The sequence below is a fragment of the Pelodiscus sinensis genome, chromosome 3, assembly GCF_049634645.1.
Source record: "Pelodiscus sinensis isolate JC-2024 chromosome 3, ASM4963464v1, whole genome shotgun sequence".
Classification (NCBI taxonomy): domain Eukaryota; kingdom Metazoa; phylum Chordata; order Testudines; family Trionychidae; genus Pelodiscus; species Pelodiscus sinensis.
This window is the reverse complement of record NC_134713.1, coordinates 187,922,490-187,947,079: the sequence shown is the minus strand read 5'-3', so window position 1 is coordinate 187,947,079 and position 24,590 is coordinate 187,922,490. Positions and strand designations below refer to the sequence as shown.

The following is a 24,590-nucleotide window of genomic DNA, read 5'->3' as shown; positions in this document are numbered from 1 at the left end:
TCGGCTGAGGTGACGCGCGTGCGTGACGTCGGCACTATTGGCCGCTGCCCGGTTCTCCTGGGAAGAGGGCGGGGAGTGTAGCGCATGCGCGGTGCTCGCTGTTCGGAGGTTCCCTCATAGGGAGCGAGAGCCCGTTACTTGCCCCCCTCATGGGGGCGCTTGTCAGGGGGCTCGGCTCCCTTCTCTTACGGGCCGGCTGCTGCCGTCGCTTCTGGGCGGGGGAAGCCGCCGCCGCCGCCTCGTCCTCCGCCGGGGCTCGGAGCCCCTTTGACCGAGCGCTGAAGCGGAAGCAGAAGAACTGGGCGGCGCTGCAGCCCGAGCCCGCCAAGTACAATTACCTCAGGGAGGAGGTGAGGCCGGGCCGCGCTCTGCTGACGGGGGAGCGGGGAGACGGGGTCCGGTTCTGCGCGGTGGTCAGAGGGGCGGGGAGACCCGGGGAGCAGCTCCCCGCCCTGCGGCTCTTCGCGGCCCTCGCGCTCCATCGCCCGCCCGGAGCGGGAAGGTGGGACCCGATTCCTCCCGAGAGCCGCTGCCGTCCCTTTGGCTACGAGCTTGTGCCTTGGGCGGCTGGTGGCAGCTGGGCCTTCACGTGTGTTCGTTGCAAGGTGTCTTTTCCGCACATGTGCTTGCCGCCCAGTGCGTGGGGGTGGGGGTCGATGATCAGAGCAGGGTTGTCCTTGCCCTACTCATAACACGCAGCTGATAATTTGAGGCACCAGCTGCGTCTTCTTGTCCTTCCACCCGCCTCTCCCGATCCTTGGTCTGCAGCTCTGCTTCCTCAGGAGGTGAGCTAGTTGAGTGAGGAAAAAGCCTGTCAGAGCTATTAGCAGGAAATTCAACCTGTGAAAGAGCCACTCAAATGGTAATGAAGCCATTTTACAAGCATTTACCAACCCCCTCCCCCCCCATAAGTCTTAGTCTACAGCAGTGTTTCTCAAACTGTGCTCCGCAGAGCCCCAGGGCTCTGTAAGAGGGCTCCAGGAGGTTGACAAACTGCAACCATTGCCAGGTATAACATACAGTCAGTGGACCACAGGGGCTCCATATAAGTACATGCAGTCCCCTGGTTACATGGATCCGACTTACAGCGGATCCCTACTTACAAACGGGGTGAAGCAACCCCGTACTAGCTGCTTCCCCCCAGCAGACCAGGGAGCTGCGAAGCTAGCGACCCCCCCCCCCCCCCAGCAGACCAGGGCGCTGCGAAGCTAGCGTTCCCCCTCCCCCCAGCAGACCAGGGAGACGCGGAGTGGCTTTTCTCAGCAGACACCTCAGCTTGAGAATAAAGGACTGAGGGAAGTGAGGTGTGGGAGAATAATACAAGCTCTGGAGAAATATTTGGCTAGAGTTTCCCCTACAATATGTAGCAGTTCTGACTTACATACAAATTCAACTTAAGAACAAACCTACAGTCCCTATCTTGTACGTAACCCGGGGACTGCCTGTACAACACATACAATCAGTGGACTGCTGGAGCTCCGCATAAATTTTTACACATGTAAAGGGCTCCGGAGCCCAAAAAGTTTGAGAACCACTGGTCTACAGGCTCTTAGTTAAAATATTTCATTATCTGTTGTTTAAAATGATAAAAATCACATCTCTTAAAAATCACATTATCGCTCCTCCATTCCACCCCGAGCTGCCTTGAGACATAGGACACAAGTGGCATAAGGCCTCATAAACCCTGAGGTGTATCTGGGTTAGAGTACAAATTGGATGCTCAAAATGGGTTTCTAAACTGGGGCAGTCACTGGTTAATTTGAGTGCATTCAGCATTCCCGATCAATTTAGATGATGGCATAAAGAGTACACTTACTAAGTTTGCAGGTGATACTAGGCTGAGAGAGGTTGCAACTGCTTTGGAGGATAGGGTCATAATTCAAAATTATCTGGATAAACTGGAGAAATGGTTTGAGCTAAATAGGATGAAGTTTAATAAGGGCAAATGCAAAGTACTCCACTTAGGAAGGAATAATCCATTTCAGACATACAGAATGAGATGTGACCATCTAGGAAGGAGTACTGTTGAAAGGGATCTAGGGGTTATAGTGGGCCACAAGCTAAATATGAGTCAACAGTGTAACCCTTGTTGTTGTTGTTTTTTAAAAAAAGGGCAAACATGATTTTCAGATGCTTTAACAGATGTGTGAGCAAGACACAAGAAGTCATGCTTCTGTTCTACTCTGCACTGATTAGGCCTCAGTTGGAGTATTGTGTCCAGTTCTGGGCACCACATTTCAAGAAAGATGTGGAGAAATTGGAGAAGGCCCAGAGAAGAGCAACAAAAATGATTAAAGGTCGAGAAAACATGAGCTCTGAAGGAAGAATGAAGTAATTCGGTTTTGTTTAGTTTGGAAAAGAGAAGACTGAGAAGGGACATGATAAAAAGCTTCAGAGGGATCTGTAATTGGAAAACCTTAAACAACGAATAATCTAGCAGCACCTAAAAGACTAACAAAACATACAGATGGTATCATGAGCTTTCGTGGGTACAACTCATTTCTTCAGATGAATGAAGTATTAAAAGTCCAGTTCCAAAATAAATAGGAGATGGGATGGGGAAGGAAGGGGGAAAATAGTGAATTAGAGTGTTCATGTTACTCTGTTGATCTGTTTTTTCACTTCTCTGGCTGGGTATTTCAGTTTTAAGAATGCTCTATATGGATTCTGGAAACTGAGATTGGAGCAAATCCGGTTGTATTTTAGGGCTTGGCTGTAAACAATAGATTGAGAAATGTGTCTTGGATAGAAGCTAGAGGCGTGAAGGTGAGTGTAGCGGTTATTAGATTTCTGGTATAAGGTGGTGGAAATGTGTCCATCATATAATTGTACTGTAGTGTCAAGGAAGTGGATCTTTCCTGTGGACTGATCCAGGCTGAGGTTGATAGTGGGGTGGAAGTTGTTGAAATCCCTGTGAAATTCTTCAAGCGTCTCTTTCCCGTGGGTCCATATGATAAACATGTCAATGTAATGTAAGCAGAGTAAGGGTGCTAGAGGGCGAGAGCTCAGGAAACATCGTTCAAGATCAGCCATAAAGACGTTGGCATATTGTGGAGCCATGTGGGTGTTGCCTACAGACAACCCCTTAACCTCAAACAAATTCTTTCAAGTAACCGCGCAGCACACCTCCATCATAATCATCCAGGAACCTACCCTTGCAGTCAGCCCTGGTCCCAACTCTGTCAACACACCTACACAAGGGATTTCATCACTGGACCCAACCATATCAGCCACTACATGAGGGGCTCCTTTAACTGCACATCCACTTATGTGATCTATGCCATCAAGTGCTAGCAATCTCTCTCGGCTATATATATTGGCCAAACTGGACTGTTTCTATGGGAAAGAATTAATGGACACAAATCAGATATCCGAAAAGGCAACATACAGAAACCTGTTGGAGAACACTTTAACCTGCCCAGGCACTCATTAATGGATCTCAAAGTCACCATGTTGTTTCAGGCCAATTCCATAAGCCAAATACGCAGGGAAGCGTTAGAACTTAACTTCATTCAGAAGTTTGGGAGCCATCACAAAGGTATGAATATTGACGTTACCTGGCTAGCACACTACTTTCCACATCTTAATGGCTTAACCATCTAAACACTGGGAACTTAAGAACAATTTTCATTTTTTCTATCAGCTTCTTGTAACATGAACACTATAATTCACGATTCTTCCCCCCCCCCCCCCCGCCCCCCCCCTCCGATCTCCTATTTATTTTGGAACTGGACTTTTAATACTCCATTCATCTGAAGAAGCGGGTTGTACGTATGAAAGCTCATGATACCATCTACATGTTTTGTTAGTGTTTAAGGTGCTGCTAGACTAGTCGTTATTTAAAGGGACATGATAGCAGTTTTCCGGTATCCAAAAGGGTGTGACAGGGAGATGGGGGGGAATTGTTCTCCTTGGCTTCTAATGATAGGACAAGAACCAATGGGCTTAAACTGCAGCAAGGGAGGTTTAAGTTAGACATTAGGAAAAACTTCCTAACTGTCAGGGTGATGAAACACTAGAATAAATTGCCTAGTGCGTAGTTGTGGAATCTCCATCACTGTAGATATTTAAGAGCAGGTTAGACAGACATCTATCGGAGATGATATAGACCTGCTTAGTCCTGCCATGAGGGTGGGGGACTGCACTTGATGATCTCTTGAGGTTCCTTCCAGTTCTAGTATTCTATGATAATGTGAGACCACTGACTTAAGCATGTAACTGTCATAATAGATAAATGGGGGGAGGAGTAATGAAAATGCTGCTTGTGGCTGTGTAGGAGGAAAAGAAGTATAGGGAAATGCCACTTCAGCTCTTTCAGGTTTTTCTGAATGTGCAACAGTAATTTGTCACTGTTGCCTGATGTAAGATTATTATGTTTTAATTTGTAATTACCATCTTTAGGGTTGACAGGTTCTCTGTCCCAGGATCAGGCCCAGTATTCAGTTATTCTGCGGTTGGGAACCCTGATGTGCACAGTTGCAACACACACTATGTAAATATACAAGAATTTCTAAATATAGTTTATTAATACAGTTAGCACAGTCACAAACACCCCAATTTAGATAGCAAATGTACATCCATATTTCCATACCATATACTTAGATTATTCCTTCTAGAACAATCTTAGGTGTTAGCCCATTTATTAGGTGTTAGGTCATTTATCATATCCTGTGTCCTGATTATAGCCTGAGCCAGTTATTTTGGGACTTTTATATAATAATGTATCTGCTGAGTCTGAGGGTATTTTCCCTACCATCCTATGTGAGTGAAAGGTCCTAGACGTAAGTTCCCCTTTTCAGTCCATAGAAGCTCTAAAGAAGCTATGACCTGTGTCTGGGATAGATCAGTATCTCAGCCGCAGAAATCTGCTAACCTTAGCTTCTGCTGATCATGCAAATGGCCTTTAGCAGATTTCTTGTGTTACAGCTCTTAACTATTACCTCTATACTAAATCTACCCATTAATATATTAATGAATTAATCTAAATCAACACAATCATATTATTAGCATGATAGCCAAGCAACCTGATAGTCTACACCACCAATTAAGAAGCATCAACCTACAATGTGGTTTATATCAGTGATGGGCATTTGATTGGGAGCCATGAGAATTTTTGCTGATGTTCATTTTCCACAGGCACCCCACCTCCCTGGCCTGCTGCAGCTCCCAGTGATTGTGGTTTTCAGTTTCTTGCCAATGGGAGCAGTGAAATTGTGCCTGCAGGCAAAGGAATGGCATGTTCCTGCTTCCTGAACATTACTGATCACATGCATCTCTCTTCATGGATGATGGGCAGGGCTCGCCGAACCGCGGTGAGCCCCACTCGCCAGCTGCTCTGTCCGGCGATCTGCGCACGCGCAGATCACCTGAACCCGGCTCTTCCGGGTTACAATCTACTTGCCATGGGCAAGTAGATTGTATTATTTGTCAAGCCCTGGTGATGGGTGCTAACGTGTAAGGTGTTCAGGGTCTGACTTCTGGGTATACTTGACCTGGTTATCCCCTTTCTGTCCATTGCCAGAAACCTTTTCCTTATGTGCTGGCAGGAGGAAAGGGGAGAGATGTTTTTCTTCTTTAGAATATGCACTTCCTTCTCTTCAGGATGTGAAGTGTCCACAGTGGTTACAGTGAAGCTGGTAGGGTACCTGATAAGTAACACATCCAATTCATAAAAGGCACAGGTCAGACAAGTGACCCAAAAACTCATTTTTCTTCATCTTGTATATTCCTTCCTCAGCTCCTTCCACTTTTGCAAGGCACTGAGATTCTGCCAGGAGAATCAATTTTGCTATCTTTTGCCAAGTTGATGGTAATATTCTTGTTCCTGTGGGAACAGGTAATTCATGGTGGATTTCTGATAGCTTTGACTCCTGAGCAGCATAGTGTGAAAGTACTACGAACAGGTTGCTCCTGAAGAGAATATAGTATTGTGTGATTGCAGGTGTACTGCTTATGTTGGTATAGGTATGTGTATATCCACTCTGCTGCTGTGCTTGCACAAAACTCTACAAGCAGGGGGCTTTGCTCCTGAAACTGAGAAAAAATATGCCATATGAAGCAGAGAGGTTTTGCTTATAGGCAGGGCTTGACAAATCATATCTACTCACCTGTGGCGAGTAGATTTCAGCTGGTTGCCCCGTTCACCGGTGTTGTGCGCATGCGCAGTGCCGGGCTGGCCCATGTGCGGTGTGGGGCTGCCGAGTAGATCTCGCCACAGTTCCTCGAGCCCTGTTCATAGGTAACAAAAGTAAGTATGGATGCATGCAAGGCTGTGCTGAAAAGAAGTGTGTTTTATGCTAGGAAAGCTTTCCAGTGTAGACCCAGGCACAGGCTTCTTTGATTTGACCTTCTAACTAAGGATGTAAAATCCTGTGTAAAATGTTAACCGGCCTGCTGTTTTGTGCAGTGGCCAGGTTGGAGCAGCTCCCCCACCCATAGTGTGCCATGGACAGAGGTGAGGGGCCCTGCTCCAATTGGGCTGGGTGCTGTATACGGATTTCCCTAGTAAGCATGCCGGTAGGGGAATGCTTACCAGATAACTGGTTAACCTTTTACATCTCTACTTCTTATAAGTCCTACCTCTAGTCCCGACCCTGCACTGCCAGCAAAAGAGCCTTCTACTCTTAGTGGCTAGGTCTACGCTATAGTCCTTTGTTGGGAAAAGCTATGCAAATTGCACAGCTCTTTCCATTCGCTTTTCTGGAAAAGGCTTTTCCACCATTTGGCCCAGTCTAGATGGGGCCAAATGGCAGAAAAGCCTCCTCTTTCAGCGGAGCCCTTATCCATCGTAGGACGAGATATACAGGGTTCCCTGAAAGAATACATTTGCTCTTCCGTAAACGTATTCCTTGGATGTGGCGGAGGTACCCTGGAAAAACCCCATAGTATAGACATAGTCAGGGAAAACAGGCATGGGAAGCAGAATGTTAATGCATATTTATAATCCCCACATTTTTACCTCTTGCAATTCTCTAGGTTGGTGGCAGAGTAGCAGACCGGGTGTTTGACATTGCCAGGTAAGTTGTTAATCTTGAGAGCAAGATAGCTAGTATCTTTTGACTCTGGAATCTACCCCATTAAAAGCATTAATTAAAGTAGATTCTCATACTATATCAATTTTTGTAGTTCAGTCACCACATTTTCTTATATTTTCTTTTTTTCTCCTACTCCTCTGTTGTATAAGGCTCATATTTGGAGAAAGTAAATGAGTTGACTATTCAGGAAAAATAGCAAAGCTGATTATAGATAGAATACTGTGAAATATACAAAAAAGTAATATTTTCTTCGGATCTTTCAGTTACAGGAATTGTAGGTCTTGTTTGTGTTAAAACACTTTCAAACAGAACTTAGATTTATGTCCTTTCAGTAAAATATCTGTTCTCAGGAGTTTTAAGTATTCCTATAATATCAGAGTTGGCAAACTTACTGGCCACAAGTTCTTAGAGAGCTAAGCAAGATCCAGGAGTAAAATCCTAGAATAGGCCTAGTCTCTGCTTGCTATATGGGGGTGTGTGCAGTGAAGAGGGCACAAAATAGGAGTGGAAAGATTGGTGTGACGACTATTAGAGCACTGTCTTGAATACTATATAAGAAGGGATCTGTTTCAGTCTGTAGCTATTAGATGTCTGAATGTGAATTCCTCCTCCCCTGCCTTTCCCCTCTCATTCCTGTTCTCCTAGCAGGAGAGAGAGAACAGAGTTTGGGGGAGTAGGGCAGTGCAGTACTTTGCTAAACATAACTACTAAAATGGTAAAGGGAAACGTTTAAAAGATGTTACAAGGTAAAAAAAACTATTTCCATGCTTGTTTCATTTAGGATGCTTAAAATCAGCATTTATCTTCTGACAACTAAGGTTCCAAAGCTGTATTAAGTAAATGTTCAGTTGTAAACTTTTGAAAGAAAAAACTTAAATGTTTTGTTGGGAGTTACGAACAGTTGAGAATTGCAAATAACCACCCAGGTGTTCATGACTAGGGATGTGAAGGTTTAACGGGTAAGCCTCACCCGTTTAGGTTAACCAACGGGGGCTGTAGCAGCTTCCTGCCTACTGTGAGCAGGGGGCTGCTTCAGCCCCACAGAGTTCATGCCGCGAACAGGGCTGGAGCAGCCCCTGCCAGTGGCAGACTTGGATGCTCAGCAGGCCAGGGATGCTCCAACTGTGACATGACCTCACTCACCTCAATTTAATTGGTTAACTAGTTAAACAATATGTTTAACCAGTTAACCAAATAATGGGATTGTACATTCCTATTCATGACTTGGAGGTTCTATTGTAGAAATTGAACATTCTGTGAATAGTTCTTTACTGCTATATCACAAAACTGTGAGCAACAGCAGAGGCAATATAACAATATGTCTTCCAATTCAGGAAGTCAGTACTATATGGATGGTTCACAAATTTTAATTCTGCACGAGTTTGACTTACACATTCACCAAAGGTAGAGGAAGTAGAATGAGAATTTTTAAAATTGTGTGAAATGTCCTTATTGTCCTCAAATGTTCACTTATTTTGGAGGCCAGCGTTTTATTCTATAGAAGCTTGAAAATTAAACCCTTATATCTTTTATGTTCTAAGAACATATAATGAAGTTGCTTATTTTTATTTTCTAGAAGTATCGTGGAAAGAAAACATACATCTGAAGTCATGAATGGGGCAGGGGGGGGACCCTTAAATTGCATACATCAAGTGCCATTAAAGGAAATACGGGCAATATACACCAAAGGAAAATTATTTTGAGGTGTTTATACTGACATTAATTGGAATCCTATTTAGTCAGAAAAGATATATTGAACTTCATAAATTCACGAAATATAATTGCACTTGCATGCTAAATAATTAATTTTTTTTTTTTTTTAAGAACGTTCCCTCTTGCTTTGGATGTTGGTTCTGGAAGTGGCTACGTAGCTCAGTATCTCAACAAGGTACTGTATGTTTGTACTAGTGTCTAAACATAATACAGGATCATTCTGGTAATGATGTGCTGTTCCCAGATGAAACGTAATTCTTCCAAATCTCAGAGGTAACTTTTTGCTTCTTAATTCTGAAGTCATAGTTAAAAGATATCATCCCCACCCCTCCAGAAAGTATTGCCATGAAAAATGTAGAGAAGACAGTAGCAGTGATAGTTTAATCTTTGTCACCTCATTTAAAGCTCCCAACAAAGATAGCAATTATAATAGTGGCTTTGTGATGGGAACTGTCTTTCTAATAGGAATGGAACTGAGACCAGTGATTCCTTTCAGAGATCATTGAATACTTAGTAGATGGTAACACCCAGTGTTGTCTTCAAGTCGTCATTGTCAAGCCCAAGTCGAGTCTCAAGTCACTACAGTTCAAGTCTCAAGTCCCTAAAGTCACTTTCGAGTCAAGTCCCAAGTTGAGTCTCAAGGCTTAATTTAAAAAATGTCAAGTCACTTTTGTACAAGCCATCAATATTGATAAATAACAGTAATCACTATCTGTTTTCATTTATTAACATAAATCCAAATCATACTTGCTAAATACTAGTAGTCTTGTTTAGTTTTTGACTACTCAGCTAAAAGGTGGTAAACTGCACACTTTATGTATTTATACAAACATATTCATAGCAGCCTTGAGCTACATCTATGTAAAACTAGATGCACAAAATGAAATTAGAAAAAAAAAGTCTTCATTCATGAACAAAGTTAGTATTCAGTATGACATTTGAGAAATATTATCTCTTCCACCATATTATCACCCAGTCTGGCATAATGTGGACGCATTACAATCCCTCCTTGGCTAAACACCCTTTCAATCGGTGCAGTACTGGCAGGAACCATAAGCACACTCATAGCAGCCTTGTGCAACAATGGAAGGCTTTCTCCATGACTTTTCCAGAGACATCACATCAATTCCATGATCTGTTGGGGGGTATCTTAGCAGCAAGCTCTTGATAATGCCGCAGCTCATCATCAAAATTTCCTGGCTGTGGTGTTAGCTGGCCTTCGATAAACGTACAGTGAGGATGCATGTTTTGATTTTTTTAACTAGTGGGCCATCAGCATCAGAGTTTGAGACATTGTCAGAGCCAGTACAGCTAGAGGCAGACAGACTGTGAGGATTTGAACAAAACTGCTGAAGTTGTGAAACAATTTCTGCTTTCACAGCATTAGTTTTAGCATCATCAGAACTAATTTTTTCCAGCCACCAGAAGCAAAAATTAGGGTCTAACACGGCCGCCAGAAAGTACATGAAATGACTGAAAGCCAATAGTGATTTTTCTGTGTCATCCAAAGGATTTGATAATGGTATCAAACCAGCATTAATGCAAATGCCAATGAAACGTTTTTCATATTGCTTCTTAAAGCTGTAACCATGTTTCCCAAGTATGTTGGAATAAATTCCAAAAGGTGGTGGTATAGTCCAATTATTGATGGCCTCACTCCTGAAATCGTAGCATGCTGTTCACCTTGTACTTTATCTGTGGCATCTAGAAATAGGTGGCTATTTCTAGCAACGCTAGTTCTCTTAGTTGGGAATAATCCCTCTGGCTGGGTTTTAAATTATACTGTTTTTGTTCTTCAAGCATGTGCTTCAGTTTTTCTTCATCCAGGGACAAAAAAGCATTTACTGTATTTGTCTGAGAGTACTGTTCCACCTGGTGGCATTGGCTTGGGGAAGACTAGCTTGAAGACCAAACCTTCTTTCAAAGGCTTCCTTGAATAGGGTACTTGTGTGAAGAAGGCTGCAGATTTTTGACACTTTTGCCTGGGCACCAGATAACTTCGCCTCATTGAGACCATCCCCGACAGTGAGTTGCAGAGTATGAGTAAAGCAACTTAGTCTCTTAATTGGAGGTCCGTTTCAGTTTACAGGATGGATGACTGATCTAACGACTTTTGGGTTTGTCTTCCCATAATTCTTCATTTTCCAAAGTGTCATCTTGCATATCAATTTATTGCTCTGATTCATGGTTGTTAAATGCTATGGTGAATGCTTTACGCATGTTTGTAGTATTGTCTGTTATAACATATATAATTTTATCCTTGATTTTAAAAGAATCACACATGTTCTCAAACACTTCTGCAATGTTCTCACCAGTATGCTGGCCAAGGAACCTTTCACACAACAACAATTTTGTCTCAAGTGCGTACCTTATTATCATGTGGGCTGTTACTCCCCAAAAGCCTCTCGTTCTTCTATCTGACCAGATGTCGAGCATCAGTGCAATTGTGTCCACCTCAGTAAGAAGTGCCAACACATCAGCTTTCACATTATAGTACAAATTGTCCAGTTCTGTCATAACCGAAGACCGACTTATTTCTCGTGACTGGGGATCCATCACGTGACAAAATCACCTGAACTGCGGTTTTTCTGCTATTGAAAGTGGTAGTGTGCAACCAATTATCAGTTCCCTAACCGAAGAACTGACTAGTCTTCTTTATCTGGGATGATTTATTCCATAAACCCCTTGATCATCATGCTATATAATGAAATCCGATATTTTACGCTGTGAGGCGGAATTGATCCTGGTTTGTTGCAGATAGTTTTCGTACTCTCTGTGCTTTCCCAGATGGGTTTTTATATGGCACAAAAAATTGGAAGTTGTTGTAATGTCATCAGTGATTACAACCCCACAGACTTTGCACTTTGTTGATCGTGTTTTCTCGGTGTGGGTGTGTGGGTGTGTTTTTTTTTTTTTTTTTTTTTTTTGTCAAATCAAAATACTGTCTTACAGTTGTTTGCAGTGCTGTTGCCAAGTTGGTCCTAGGATATATGAGACACAAGGTAGGTTACCTATTATCTTTTATTGAGCCAACTTCTGTTGGTGGAAGGTGCATGCTTTTGAGCCACACACAGCCCAGACCTGAAGAGGAGCTTAAAATCTTGTACCTTCCACTAACAGAAATTGGTTCAATAAAAGATAATAGGTAATCTACCTTGTCTCTCTCAAACATTCAGAGGCAACATTGTGCTTTTCAGTAGATAAGTCCAGTTAACAATCGTATACAGAATATACACACACGTCCATTATGTCTTGGCATAAACAGAAGGCTTAAAGTTAATTCATCTGATTTTGAGGTAGCAGATTAAATTAACCTTTGAATAGAGTAGACAAAGTGATTAAATACAAATAAATCTAAAATAGTATACAGTGTAAAAGTGCTTATGGTGCAAACTGAAAGTCTACAAAGACTTTAAAACTATTATTCCCAAGTACTCTATTAAGATTTTCATAAGTTTCATTGTTCTAGTTCATCTGGTTATGTGAAAACTACATTAATGTAATGCACTTATTGAGATACACCAGAGGCTCTTCAGAAACTAAGATAGTGCAGAATCCTCAGCCCCTCTGATAAGTGACGTTTCTTGCCCTGACTATGTATTAATCAATCTGCCCTTGGTTTTCCATGGGTTTTTGGGTAAAGTTGAAGATTTTTCAGGTAGCAAGATTTAATGGATTAATAGAAAAGAACGGTTACTTACCTGTAACTGTTGTTCTTCGAGATGTGTTGCTCATGTCCATTTGAAGGAGGTGTGCGCACCGCGTGCACGCGTCTTCTGGAGCGTTTTCCCTAGCGGTACCTGTAGCGCCGGCAGGGCGCCCCCTGGAGTGGCGCTGCCATGGCAGGGCATAAGTACCCCTGCCGGCGCTGTCCCACCTCAGTTCATTCTTGCCGGACACTCCGACGAAGGGGAGGTAGGGTGGGAGTCGAATGGACATGAGCAACACATCTCGAAGAACACCAGTTACAGGTAAGTAACCGTTCTTTTCTTCTTCGAGTGGTTGCTCATGTCCATTCGAAGTAGGTGACTACCAAGCTAACCCCATGAAGGAGGGGTCGGAGCAGTCATACCATCAGAGTCATGAAGAGAGGTGAACAATAAACGGATTTAGTTGAACAATCCAACACTGATAAGGCACATATTAAGAACAATGCCAACAGGACATATTTACATTACAGATTGGAGGACTGCAGAGCCCACTCCTGCATCCTCCCTGGCCTGCTGTGGTAGCACATAGTGCGCTGTAAACGTGTGAAGGGAAGACCATGTGACCGCCCTGCAAATTTCCGTGATTGGTACCTGGGCACCAAAAGCCACCGAGGATGCCTGCGCCCTGGTAGTGTGCCTTCACCCTGGGTGGGTTTTACCAGCCAGTTAATAACATTCTGTGATGCATTGCACCACCCATCTTGATAGCCTTTGTGTCGAAATAGGCGACCCTGTCCCCAAACGCAACAAACAATTGTTGGGATTTACGGAATGGCTTGGTTCTGTCAATGTAGAACACCAGCGCCCACTTAGCGTCCAGGGAGTGAAGCACCCACTCCTTAGGGGAGGTGTGAGGTTTTGGGAAAAAAAATGGGAGATAAATCTCCTGGGACAGGTTGACTGGTGGACCGGTGACACCATCTTCGGGAGGAAGGCTGGATGAGGCCGTAGCCTTACGTTGCTATGTGAAAAAAAAAGGTAGGGCGGGTCTACAGTTAGCGCCCTTAGTTCTGACACCCTTCGAGCTGATATAATGGCCACGATGAAAGCAATCTTCAACGAAAGGTGCTGCAGGGAACGCGTGGCCAGCAGTTCAAAGGGGGGTAATATAAGCCTGTGGAGGACCACATTGAGGTCCCAGGCGGGAAGCGGGGCCCTCACCGAGGGATACAACTTTTCCAAGCCAGTAAGAAACCTTTTAACCACCAGGGTTAGAAAAAAGGGAGACTCCTACCATACCAACATGGAAGGTGGAGAGAGATGCCACATGGACTTTGATAGAGGAAAAGGACAGGCCACTAGACCGAAGCTGGAAAAGATAGTCAAGAATAGTTGGAATAGGAGCCAAGGAGAGGTGTACTCCTCTCCGGGACGCCAAAGACGAGAAGCACCGCCACTTGGCAGCATACGACCGTCTAGTAGAGGGTTTCCTGCTACTGAGGAGCACCATCTGGACCTCCTGGGAACATTCCCTTTCAGGTTGGTTCAACTACGGATAAACCAGGCCGATAGGTGGAGAGACCGGAGATCCGGGTGAACCATGATCCACTCGTCCCAAGGTTGAGTTAGCAGGTCCCGGACTGGAGGGAGTGCTATTGGATCTTGGATAAGCATGTCCACTAGGATGGGGAACCAGAACTGCCTGGGCCACCTGGGGGCTATGAGAATGATCGAGGACCGAAATGTCCTCGCTCTGGTCAACACCCTGGAAATTAGGGGGAATGGAGGAAAAGCATAGGGAACGCCCTCTGGCCACACTGTCGTCAGGGCAGCCCCAGCAGGGAACAGTAGTTCCTGCACTTGGCATTGTGTGCCGAGGCAAACAGGTCTAGGCGGGGGTAACCCCACCCGCGGAAAACCTAACGGAGAACAGAGTCCTTGAGTGACCACTCGTGGGCTCCAAAGGATCTGCTCAGCGTGTCTACTAGCAGGTTTTTGCACCCCAGGAGGTATTCCGCCTGAGGCATGATATCATGCGTGACACACAGGTGCCAGAGTCGCAGGGCCTCTTTGCAGAGGGGAGGTGAGCGTGCCCCACCCTGCTTGTTGAGATAAAATACCGCTGCTATGTTGTCCATACAAACCAGGATCGAGTGGTGAGAGAGCCTTGGTAGGAAGGCTTCGCAGGCACTCCTCACCACCCACAATTCCCAGACGTTTATGTGCAGGGTTCGTTCGGAAGGGGACCAGAGGCCTTGAGTCCTGTGGCGCCCCAGGTGTGCTCCCCAGCCCAGGTCGGATGCATCGGTGACCAGTGTAAGCGAGGGAGGAGCAGCATTGAAAGGAACCCCACTGCGTACCACGGTTTCCTGGGTCCACCATAGGAGGGAGTCCAGAATTTCTGGGGGCACTGTGATTATCGAGTCCCAAAGACCCCTGGATTGGCTGAAGGCCTTCGCCAACCACGCCTGCAGGGGTCTCATTCTCATTCTGGCATGGTGCAGCGTGTACGTGCACGCCGCCATATGGCCCAGGAGCCTGGAGCAGACCTGAGGGGTCGTGATAGGGGACTGAATTAACCCTGAGATCAGCTCCACTATGGAGAGGAACCTGCTCTTGGGCAGGAACGCTCTTGCCACCCTTGCGTCGAGGAAGGCTCCCACGAATTCTATCTGCTGGGAGGGGGCCAGGGATGACTTTTCGATGTTTATCATGAGCCCTAACCTTAGGAAGAGAGCTCTTGAGTTCCACGTGAGCTTCTACCTGCTCATACGAGCGACCTCGGATCAGCCAATTGTTGAGGTACGGGAACACGTGCACCCCCTATTTGCGGAGTAATACGACAACCACTGCCGTACATAAACCAAAGGGGAGCACTGTAAACTGAAAATGGTATTGGCCCACCATAAACCTGAGGAACCTCCTGTGGCTGGGCCTGATCGCCATGTGGAAGTAGGCGTCCTTGAGGTCGAGAGTCGCGTACCAGTCTCCTAACTGTAGCACAGGGATGACCGAAGCCAAGGTCACCATTCTGAACCTGTGTTTTATGACCGCCTTGTTTAAATTTCGGAGGCCCAAGATGGGACGGACTCCTCCCTTCGGTTTGGGGACAACAAAATAACTGGAACGGGAACCATTAACTATCTAAGAGACTAAGAGAAATAGAGACGCTCCAACGACCGTCACGGCGGTAAGAAGGAACTGAGGTGGGGCAGCGCCGGCAAGAGTACTTATGCCCCACCCTGCCGGCGCTACGGGTACCGCTAGGGAAAATGCTCCGGAAGACGCGGTGCGCACACCTACTTCGAATGGACATGAGCAACCACTCGAATAAGAAACACTTTCTCCATGACATACTGCCAGGTATGAGATCTTCACATGTGTTCAAGCTGGACCTATCTCAAAATAAGAGGTGGGGCCCTGGCAAGGCCTCCTCTGCGTGCACTTTTTAAATTTGTTTTATGCTCCTCCCCCAGTCTGAAATACCAAAAATCTGTTAACCTTAGCATGGGGGTGGGCAATAATTTTTGGCCGGGGGCCACGTCAAAAATTCCCCCCCCCCCGCAAGGGGCAGGGCCTAAACCAGAAAGGGCGGGGCCAGGATGCCCACTCAGACCATGATTGGACTGGGGGTGGGCAAGCCCCTTTGCCCCCCCCCATTCCCACTAGTCACCCACTGTGCTTTGCTGCGTGCTCCTTGCAGGGCGGGGGTAAGGTGGGAGGAAGCTTCAGGTGCTCTCCCCACCCACAGGCCAATTAGGGCTTGGGAGCAGGGGAGCACTCGAAGCCTCCTCTACCTTGCGAGGAGCATGTGGCACTTTGAAGTGCTGGGGCAGGATGAAGGAAGTTTTGCGCAGCTCACCTCCTTCCCCTCACCAGGCCCTGATTAGCCTGGGGGTGAGGGGAGCGCCTGAAGCCACCTGCAGCCCTACCCCCACCCTGCGAGGAGGTTTTGCACGCTCCCTCTGCCCCCACGCCAATCAGAGCCTGGGGGCAGGGGAGCTGCGCGAAGTTTTTTTCGCCCTACCCCTGCCCTGCGCGAGCATATGGCAATTTCAAGTGCAGTGTGCTCCTTGCGGGGTGGAGGGAGGGCAGAGGAAACTTTGCGCACTCCTCCCGCCCCCAGGCCAATCAGGGCTTGGGGGTGGGGGAGCGAGTGATGTCTCCTCCCACCCTACGAAGAGCATGTAGCACTTTGAAGTGCAGTGTGCTCCTCACAGGGCGGGAGGAAGTTTTGTGCGCTCCCCTGTCCCAAGGCCTCAATTGGCTTGGGGGCAGGGAAGCGGCAGGGTCTCCACGGGCTGAATCAGTTCGCTTGGTGGGCCAGATGTGGCCTGTGGAGGCCCTTTTGCCCACTTCTGCTTTAGCACATGTTTGGAAGCATAGTTTTATTAGGAAGGCATTTGAAGAAGCAAACACTGTTAGAGGAAATGGTATGGGAAGAAAGCATGACAGATTTTTTTTCATTTTAAAGGTTGTCTCTCTTTACTTACTGTATTTACAATATTTGTAAGACACCTAAAGTGTTCAGAGAGGTTACCTCTTGTTGGTTTATAAGTCTTAAGTATTTGACAGAATTTCTTATTTCAGGAAATAGTTGAAAAACTTATTCAAATGGATGTGGCAGAGAATGCACTGGTGAGTAACCATCTAACTTTTGCCTGCCATGCTTTAATCATATAATGCTGAGAAGCAAAAGAAATATAGCCTCAAGTGCAGTTTGAAATTGTGTATTTATTTTAACCTGACTCAGAAAAATACTACGGAATCTGAAATCCCCACTTTCAGCGTTATAGCTGATGAAGAATTCCTTCCCTTCAAAGAAGACACATTTGATCTTGTTGTTAGCAGTTTAAGGTTTGTATTAATCATTTTGTTAAATTATTGTTTATAAAATCGAATTAGAAAATAGTGATGTTTTTAGACAAGAAAATAAAGGGTTTAACAGGGATGGTATTTGAATGTTGTTTCTACGGTCAATCATTTTCTAGTTTAAAAATCTTTGAGAGTACTGTATATGCATTTAGTCATACTTGAGTACTGTCAAGTTTGTGGTGTAGATATTTGACAACTTGTATAAATAAATAAATAAACTTGGTTGGGGAAATAGTAGATGATAGTTCTTTACTTTAACTTCTGAAATGTTTTGCTGTGACAGTTGACTCAATTTTTTTAAGCCACTTAAACCTTCATAAAATGTACACTTTTTGTATTTTAGTTTGCACTGGGTAAATGACCTTCCTGGAGCTTTTAGAGAGGTAAGAAGCTGCTAAGCAAAATATTTATGAAGCTTGGCAAGCTTGGCACTCAGTAGAGGGGGTTCAAAGAATCTGAGTGTTTGTGTTCCTTCAACGTTGGGGTATCTCTGGATCAGAGATGATGCTTACGGGTTATACTATTATACAATCTAAGGACAGACTGTTACCACAAATTCTTCTGCTTGTCATGCATTTGCAAGAACAAAAATCACTTCGGAAACTAAAGAAAATCTACTTATCTATCCTAAACTCTTACAATTCAAACTACTTTCAATACACCTCTGGAGAAATATGGCAAATATACATAATCCATCCTACTGTGTTTTCTGTTCACAAGTAAATTGTTGCACATGTTCTTGTGTCTGTTAAGATTTTTCCATTCAGATATAATAGTCTTGATTATGCATAGGGATGCTTTGGATTTAATATGATTTAGTAGTACTTGGTTTCCCTCGAAATTGCTTGGAGGCTCAAATGCAAAATAATAACCTTGGGTCAGTATGGTAGATTTTATAGCCTGTTACATTACTAAAAACATTGACAGGACCTCCTCAGATTAATAAAATCTGATTCTCTTCTCAGAAGTCTAGGCACATTCTTCAGGTCCATCTTGTGTATATATAGTTACTGTGTTTAAATATACAAAATCTGGTATGTTTACTTGAAAATGGTTAGTTAAAAGTACAATTGCCTTACTTTCCAAAAACAATGGGAATTGGATTAGGGGTGTTAAAATGCATTTAATTGGGTAAGCCAGATCCCCATGCACACCGGCTCGCTCTTCTTTCCTCCCACACTGCCTCTGATACAGAGGCAGCAAGAGGAGGATGCTGCGTGTAATTGAGAGAGTTAACCAATGAGCCCAGGCTTATTGGTTAACCATGTACTCAATTACTCGCTCATATCCCTAAATTGGACCAGGTCCTGAATCATCATTTGGTATTAAATTTCATTCAGTTGCATTCTGCCATTGCAGCCATTTAAAAACAAATTGTGTTGAATGAAGTTTGGTATAGTGTACGATAGACATTTGATTAAGATGTCTGACAGATACAGATTACTGCTGAGTTCAGACAGCAGAGTGAATGGTGTACAGTATAGCAAACATTTTCATTTATTTTATCTAGTCTTGCAAGATATGTTATATTCCAGTATAAAATGAACTAAGGATATATAATCTCCAACAGAAATAAAACATCCAAGCTTCTTATTACTTGAACCCTAATACTTCAAGTGCTGGAAACTGAGAGGAGAAGATACTCAATTCAACACAATTTCAGTGATCATAGTATTTCGTCCTGTCTGTACATATGAACATTTTTTTTGTCATAACTTTGTACCAAATAATAGCAGTTGCAGATCTTAAATATCAAGTGGACTTCCTGTATTTTAGATTCATCAAGTCCTTAAACCAAATGGAGTATTTATTGGTGCCATGTTTGGAGGAGAAACGCTGTATGAACTTCGCTGCTCTTTGCAGCTCGCAGAACTTGAAAGAGAAGGAGGATTCGCTCCACATATATCTCCCTTCACTGCTGTCACTGACTTAGGACATCTGCTGGGAAGAGCTGGCTTTAACACGTTGACTGTGGTAATTATCAATATGAGGAGTTAAACCATCTAGAATATTAAGAGTGGTGCCAAAAAATAATACTAAATTCCTTGGGTTCTAGGATAAAAGAATATTGATTTGTTCATATTAGCCTTTCAGTAGGGAAGTAATATGTGGCATGCTCAGGTTATTTGCTCTGTTTATGGGATAGATGGTGTAATTCTTTAGCAAAGGCAGATTCTCTTCATGGAAACAAATGTAGAAATGTACTGTTGATTACAGATGTTAAATGTTTAATAATTGTGTAACTGTACCAAATCTTAGCAGTTACACAATTATTTGTTAGTCCTCAGGGCGGGTGGTGGCAGCCAGTATGCTTTTAGCCCCTCTCTGATACAGAGGCAGCAGCGTGAAGTGGCAGGTAGGAGCCAGTCCACGCTGCTGCCTCTAATACAGTATGGTGCGGCAGTAGTCCCTGTCAGGGAATGGGGGCAAGCTCCCCATAGACAGAGGCTGTGTCAGCATCCCACACAGCAACCTCTGTCCGCAGCAAGGAGCCCAGGCCTGCTGTGGAAAGAGGCTGCTTCATGGCAGCAGCCCCTGTCTATGGGGGGCCTGAGCTCCCCATGGTCAGAGGCTGCACCAGCATCCAATGTGTGATTTTATATTGCATTAACTGGAGACAAGTAGTAAAATATGTGTATATTGTTGCAAATTGTAAAGAAAATAAAGTAAATAACAGTTTCTTGTTTTGCTATAGTTACTTGTAAACACTTACACATTTTTTAGGATACTGATGAAATTCAAGTCAACTATCCAGGAATGTTTGAAATCATGGAAGATTTGCAAGGCAAGTACTTGATTAGGAGGAAGTATTTACTCTATCCTTGGAATGTTTCAATTTACATGTTGATCAATTATGTACCTAAATTATTATCGTCCAATCAGTTCCCTTCCTCCCCATGCAATCTCGCAGAGTTCCCTCTTTCCTTTCCCTCCGCAGGTTCGCTAGTTCCTTCTTAAAGAGTCCCCTGAGGAATTATTATCTTTTTCTTGAACTCTGGAGGACCTAGGGATTATCTCCTCCCTCCTCTCCCTGGGATATCTGTGCTGGGAAGCAGAAGCCAGAATCCTGATCTTTTCCCACCCTACAGTGAAGAATTAGTTGTCTCCCTAAGGCTCCCCTTGCTGGTCACTAGCTTTGGAATCTGCTCTGTCTCTTGCTGTACAACTCTTCAGATGAAATGTTGAGTGCTGTAAGAGGGCGTAGTCTCTGGACAGATTTCAAATGATCTTTCATGAGAGGCTACCTAAAAATCAAAATATTCAAGTTAGCTGCTCAGGAACTTAAAAGGGAGTCTTAATCAAAGTGTGAGGAAACTGGAAGACCCTTGTTAATAGTTGTAGATATCAGTATTGCCACTTTGTACTTCCACTTAGTATCAATTTTTAAAAATCCATAAATAATAGTATAGGGGTAGGTGTCAGCATCAGTACTCAAATTCTAAAAATAATCAGACTAACTTGGCTTTTTTTTAAAAAAACCCCAAAACCATTATATAGCAAAATAAGTCTTCTGGAAAACAGTACTGTCAGTGGCTAACTTTACAAACCATACGTTTTAGTCTAAAATCTTTGCATCACTTGTACCTTCACAATGTATCTTAAATGTTCCCTTGAATCAGATCTGTGTATACTGTACCTTTTTATGATTGGACTTGGAGAATTCTGCCTCTGCTTAAAATAAACATGGTTTACATATAAAATTTCAAACTCATGGTATATGCTGTATCTTCTTTTTTTAAAGCTGAAACGTATTTTTAGGTATGGGGGAGAGTAACTGTTCTTGGAATAGGAAACACATGCTACACAGAGAAACAATGTTAGCAGCTGCAGCAATATATCAAGGTAAAAGTACACATTTACTAGTTTATCTTTTTAGCTTTCAGTACTGAGTATCTTTTTCCATTTTCCTTTTTTTTTAATGTTTAAGACACAATATCGTTCTGTATATTTAACATAAGTGTGTCACTTACTTGTGTAGTATCTTTTTAATAGTAATTACAAAAGTTTTGAAATAGATTCATGTTTTGTATGGTTGGGAATCTCATCTTCTGTACTGTATTACAATCAAAGTTTTAAGTGTCCCCCTTTCCTCAAAGTAAAAATAGCTTTCAGAAATGTATCATTTTCAACAAAAACTGTTGTCAGGTTCAGCATTTCATTCTTAATTCTCTAATGTATATTAAACCCATTTCTCTTTTTAATAGAAATGTATGGAAATAATGATGGGTCAGTACCTGCTACATTTCAGATTTATTACATGATAGGCTGGAAATTCCAAGAGTCACAGGTAATATGAAGTCCATCCTTTGTTTTATGCTTGAATGTCGATATTTCCCATATTTTATAAGAGAGCACCTTTTTTGTTCTAAGCAACCAAGGGACTTTTTTTAAAAAAGCTTGTGTGTTTTTGTTTGAATATAAAGATGAGTCCTTTGTTTTGTTTTGTTTTTTCAGGCAAGACCTGCCCAGAGAGGTTCTGCAACAGTGTCATTTGCAGATCTGGCCAAAATAAATGCCATTATTTCAGGAGAGAAAAAGTAGTTTGTCTGTACTGGATCTTTAAAGAAGTTTGTATTGGAGATATTCCACAGTTGTCAGGTTTTTCCTGTTAATTCACTTTAAAGAGCTAATAAAGCAGTTAACATAAATGCAATCCTGTTTATTCAGTGCAGTATCAGTAAGAGCATAACATAGGATCCATAAACATTTCTATAGGAAGATGTTACCTGTACTTTAATAGAGGGGGTGAAACTTATTTTTTGGTAGTTTTCAGATATGTCTGTTTGCACCATTTCAGTGATAAGGATTGCTCTAACAGAAATAATGTCTTGTAAAAATATTTGTGTACTCTGGGAGTAATAATATTAAAGAGAGTATTTGCCTGGGGTGGTGAACAGGATTTCAGCTAAAGTAAAGAGGAGGAAAATCTGCAAATACTCATATCCAGTTTAATATATAAATAGTCTGAAGATCTGTTTGTTTTTCTTTGTGGGCCTCAAAATATGGGTAAAAACACTTGCCCATCAGTTGTTGAAATTCTCATGTTTAACCGTCCTATAAAAATAACCTTACCTGTGAGAGAAGATACCTTGCAACAAGGGAAAGATGCATTGCCTAAAGTAACATTGAAGATACCCAAATATTACTTTAAGGGCAAGAAGAATACCAAGGTGGCAGCCTGACAACACTGCTATTCAGTCTAAGGAGCTTATGCAACATTCTGTCATGGAGTCTATGTGGTGGAACCCATGTAGAAAACATACGAGTTATAAGTGAAGCAGAGTAGCTTGTTAGTAACAGTTGAGTAAGTATTCAACACTAAATTAGTTTTGTGAATCCTAATGTCAGGGTTCCAAATAGCAGAAAACATCTTCTATGACTCTCAAAGACAGAAACTTCTCTCTCCTGGCTGAGTAATGTCATTGACATCTTGGTTTAGAGTTAATAGGTATTTTTCTGGGTAGCATGTGGCATCTGGTCTCTACTGTTTAATGTATCTGATTTATGACAGTTTATTTCAGCAAGTGCCAAGAAAAAATTGTCTGTCAGCCACCTTTATTTTGGAATCCAGAATTCCAAGCAACCAGAAGATACTCATGTTAAAGCTGGTAGTTGTTAATTAACTTTTCCTGCCCTCCTCTCACTTTCCTCAAGTTGCTAAGTCTTTTAATGTGTATCCTGTAGTATTTGACGACAAATGAAGTTTCTGATTGAATTCTGCATTGGTGGTAGACACTTGTCAAAAAGCATAAAGATCTTTAGCCTAAGAGCATGAATTAGATGTTTTAAGTAATAATATCCTTTTTCTTCCCAATAACAAAAAGCTGTATTTTGCCCTGTCTGATTCTTACAATATAAACAGTAATAAACACAAATTATCTGTCAACAAATGCTGAAGTGCATTTGCACTTTTCTTACTCCATATTGATTGCATTTTTTTTAGCAACACTTTCTTATATTGCAGCTTAAATTCCAAGCAATTGTTAGGATGATATTGTCTTTTCTTGTTGTAAGACCAAATACTTAATGTATAAGAACTGCCATACTGGGTCAAACCAAAGGTCCATGTACCCCAGTATCCTGTCTTCCAATGGTGGCCAATGCCAGGTGCTCCAGAGGGAATAAACAGTGATCACACCCCTGCCACCCATTCACAGCGTCTGACAGAGGCTAGAGACCCCATTCCTACCCATCCTGGCTCATAAGAATTGATGGACCTATCCTTTTTGAATTTATCTAGCTCTTTTTTTAACCCTGTTCAAGTCCTGGTCTTCACTACGTCCTCTGGGAAGGAGTACCACAGGTTGATTCTGTATTGTGTGAATAAATACTTCCTTTTATTTGTTTGAAACCTGCTATACCTATTCATTTCATTTTGGTGAGTGAATTGGGAACAAGTAAATAACTTTTCCTTATTCACTTTTTCCACACCAGTCATGATTTTATATACCTCTTTCGTATTTCTCCCTCCGGCTCCTCTTTTCTAAGATGAAAAGTCCCAAGTCTTTTTAATCTCTCTATATATGGGTCCCGTACCAAACCCCTAATCATTTTTGTTACCCTTTTCGGAACTTTTTCCAGTGCCAAAATATCTTTTTTTGAGATGAGGTTAGCACATCTACATTCAGTATTCAGGATGTGGGCATAGCGTGGATTTATATGGAGGCAATAAGATATTCCTTTTTTAATGATTCCTAACATTATTTGCTTTTTCGACTGATGCTGTACATTGAGTGGATATTTTCAGAAAACTATCCACGATGACTCCATTTATTCCTTTGTTTCCTATCAGTTACCAATCCTTCAGAGGACTTTCCCTAGAGCCTTTGGTGAGGGACCTTGTCAAAGGCTTTTTGGAAATCTAAGTACACTATGTCCACTGGATCCCCCTTGTACACATGCATGTTGAACTCTAGTAAGGCATGATTTCTCTTTACAGAAACCATGTTGATTTTCTCCCACCAAATTATGTTCATCTACATATCTGACAATTCTGTTCTATACTGTAGTTAACTAATTTGCCTGGTACTGACATTAGACTTCTTGGTCTGTAATTGCCAGGATCATCGCTAGAGCCCTTTTTAAAGATGGGCGTCACATTAGCATGGAAACTGGTTTTCCAAGTGCATGAGATAAAGCAAAATGCATTCTGGGAGATGGTACTTCTGACTCTGTCGAAGACTAAAGGAGCCCAGAATCAAAATAAATATACGTGTAATAAGAACCCTGTAAAGAAGGAAATACATAAAAAGAGCAAGATCTGACAACTATAATTGATAGCCATGCTTGTACAACGTACATGAATATATCATTTAAG

General features: G+C 42.9%; 3 protein-coding genes across 6 annotated transcripts in view; 1 reads left to right on the top strand and 2 right to left on the bottom strand.

Annotated features, from left to right (window-relative positions):
* ESF1 (ESF1 nucleolar pre-rRNA processing protein) overlaps positions 1-470 on the bottom strand; it is a 78,366-nt gene extending 77,896 nt beyond the window's left edge. Inside the window, exon 1 of the mRNA XM_075925628.1 lies at positions 339-470. The gene's annotated coding sequence lies outside the window, so the exon portion shown is untranslated. The remainder of the gene's footprint in view (positions 1-338) is intronic.
* Positions 6-23,163, top strand: NDUFAF5 (NADH:ubiquinone oxidoreductase complex assembly factor 5). Of its 3 annotated transcripts, XM_006114700.3 has the most exons (11): positions 6-350; positions 6,976-7,016; positions 8,859-8,922; positions 16,988-17,035; positions 17,151-17,254; positions 17,616-17,655; positions 19,049-19,246; positions 19,997-20,057; positions 21,032-21,115; positions 21,478-21,560; positions 21,728-23,163. In XM_006114700.3, exons 1-11 carry the CDS (start codon positions 150-152, stop codon positions 21,812-21,814), a joined length of 1,011 nt encoding a protein of 336 aa, XP_006114762.3. In that variant the 5' UTR covers positions 6-149; the 3' UTR covers positions 21,815-23,163. The 3 variants fall into 3 exon arrangements, with proteins under 3 accessions (XP_006114762.3, XP_025036261.1, XP_075781767.1); XM_025180476.2 differs by lacking the exons at positions 6-350; positions 6,976-7,016; positions 8,859-8,922 and adding an exon at positions 8,953-9,020; XM_075925652.1 differs by lacking the exons at positions 6-350; positions 6,976-7,016; positions 8,859-8,922 and adding an exon at positions 12,997-15,760.
* The window catches only part of SEL1L2 (SEL1L2 adaptor subunit of SYVN1 ubiquitin ligase), a 63,787-nt gene continuing 59,576 nt past the window's right edge, over positions 20,380-24,590 (bottom strand). For both annotated transcript variants that reach the window (XM_025180472.2, XM_075925635.1), the window contains exon 21: positions 20,380-20,517. In XM_025180472.2, coding sequence (XP_025036257.2) covers positions 20,443-20,517 — 75 coding nt within the window. In that variant the 3' untranslated portion in view covers positions 20,380-20,442. The remainder of the gene's footprint in view (positions 20,518-24,590) is intronic.

Coding starts and splice junctions, on each gene's coding strand:
- NDUFAF5 (XM_006114700.3), top strand. CDS start 150: ATGGGGGCGCTTGTCAGGGGGCTCGGCTCCCTTCTCTTACGGGCCGGC. Junction 17,036..17,150: donor ATGTGGCAGAGAATGCACTG/GTGAGTAACCAT, acceptor AACCTGACTCAG/AAAAATACTACGGAATCTGA. Junction 20,058..21,031: donor AATCATGGAAGATTTGCAAG/GCAAGTACTTGA, acceptor ACGTATTTTTAG/GTATGGGGGAGAGTAACTGT.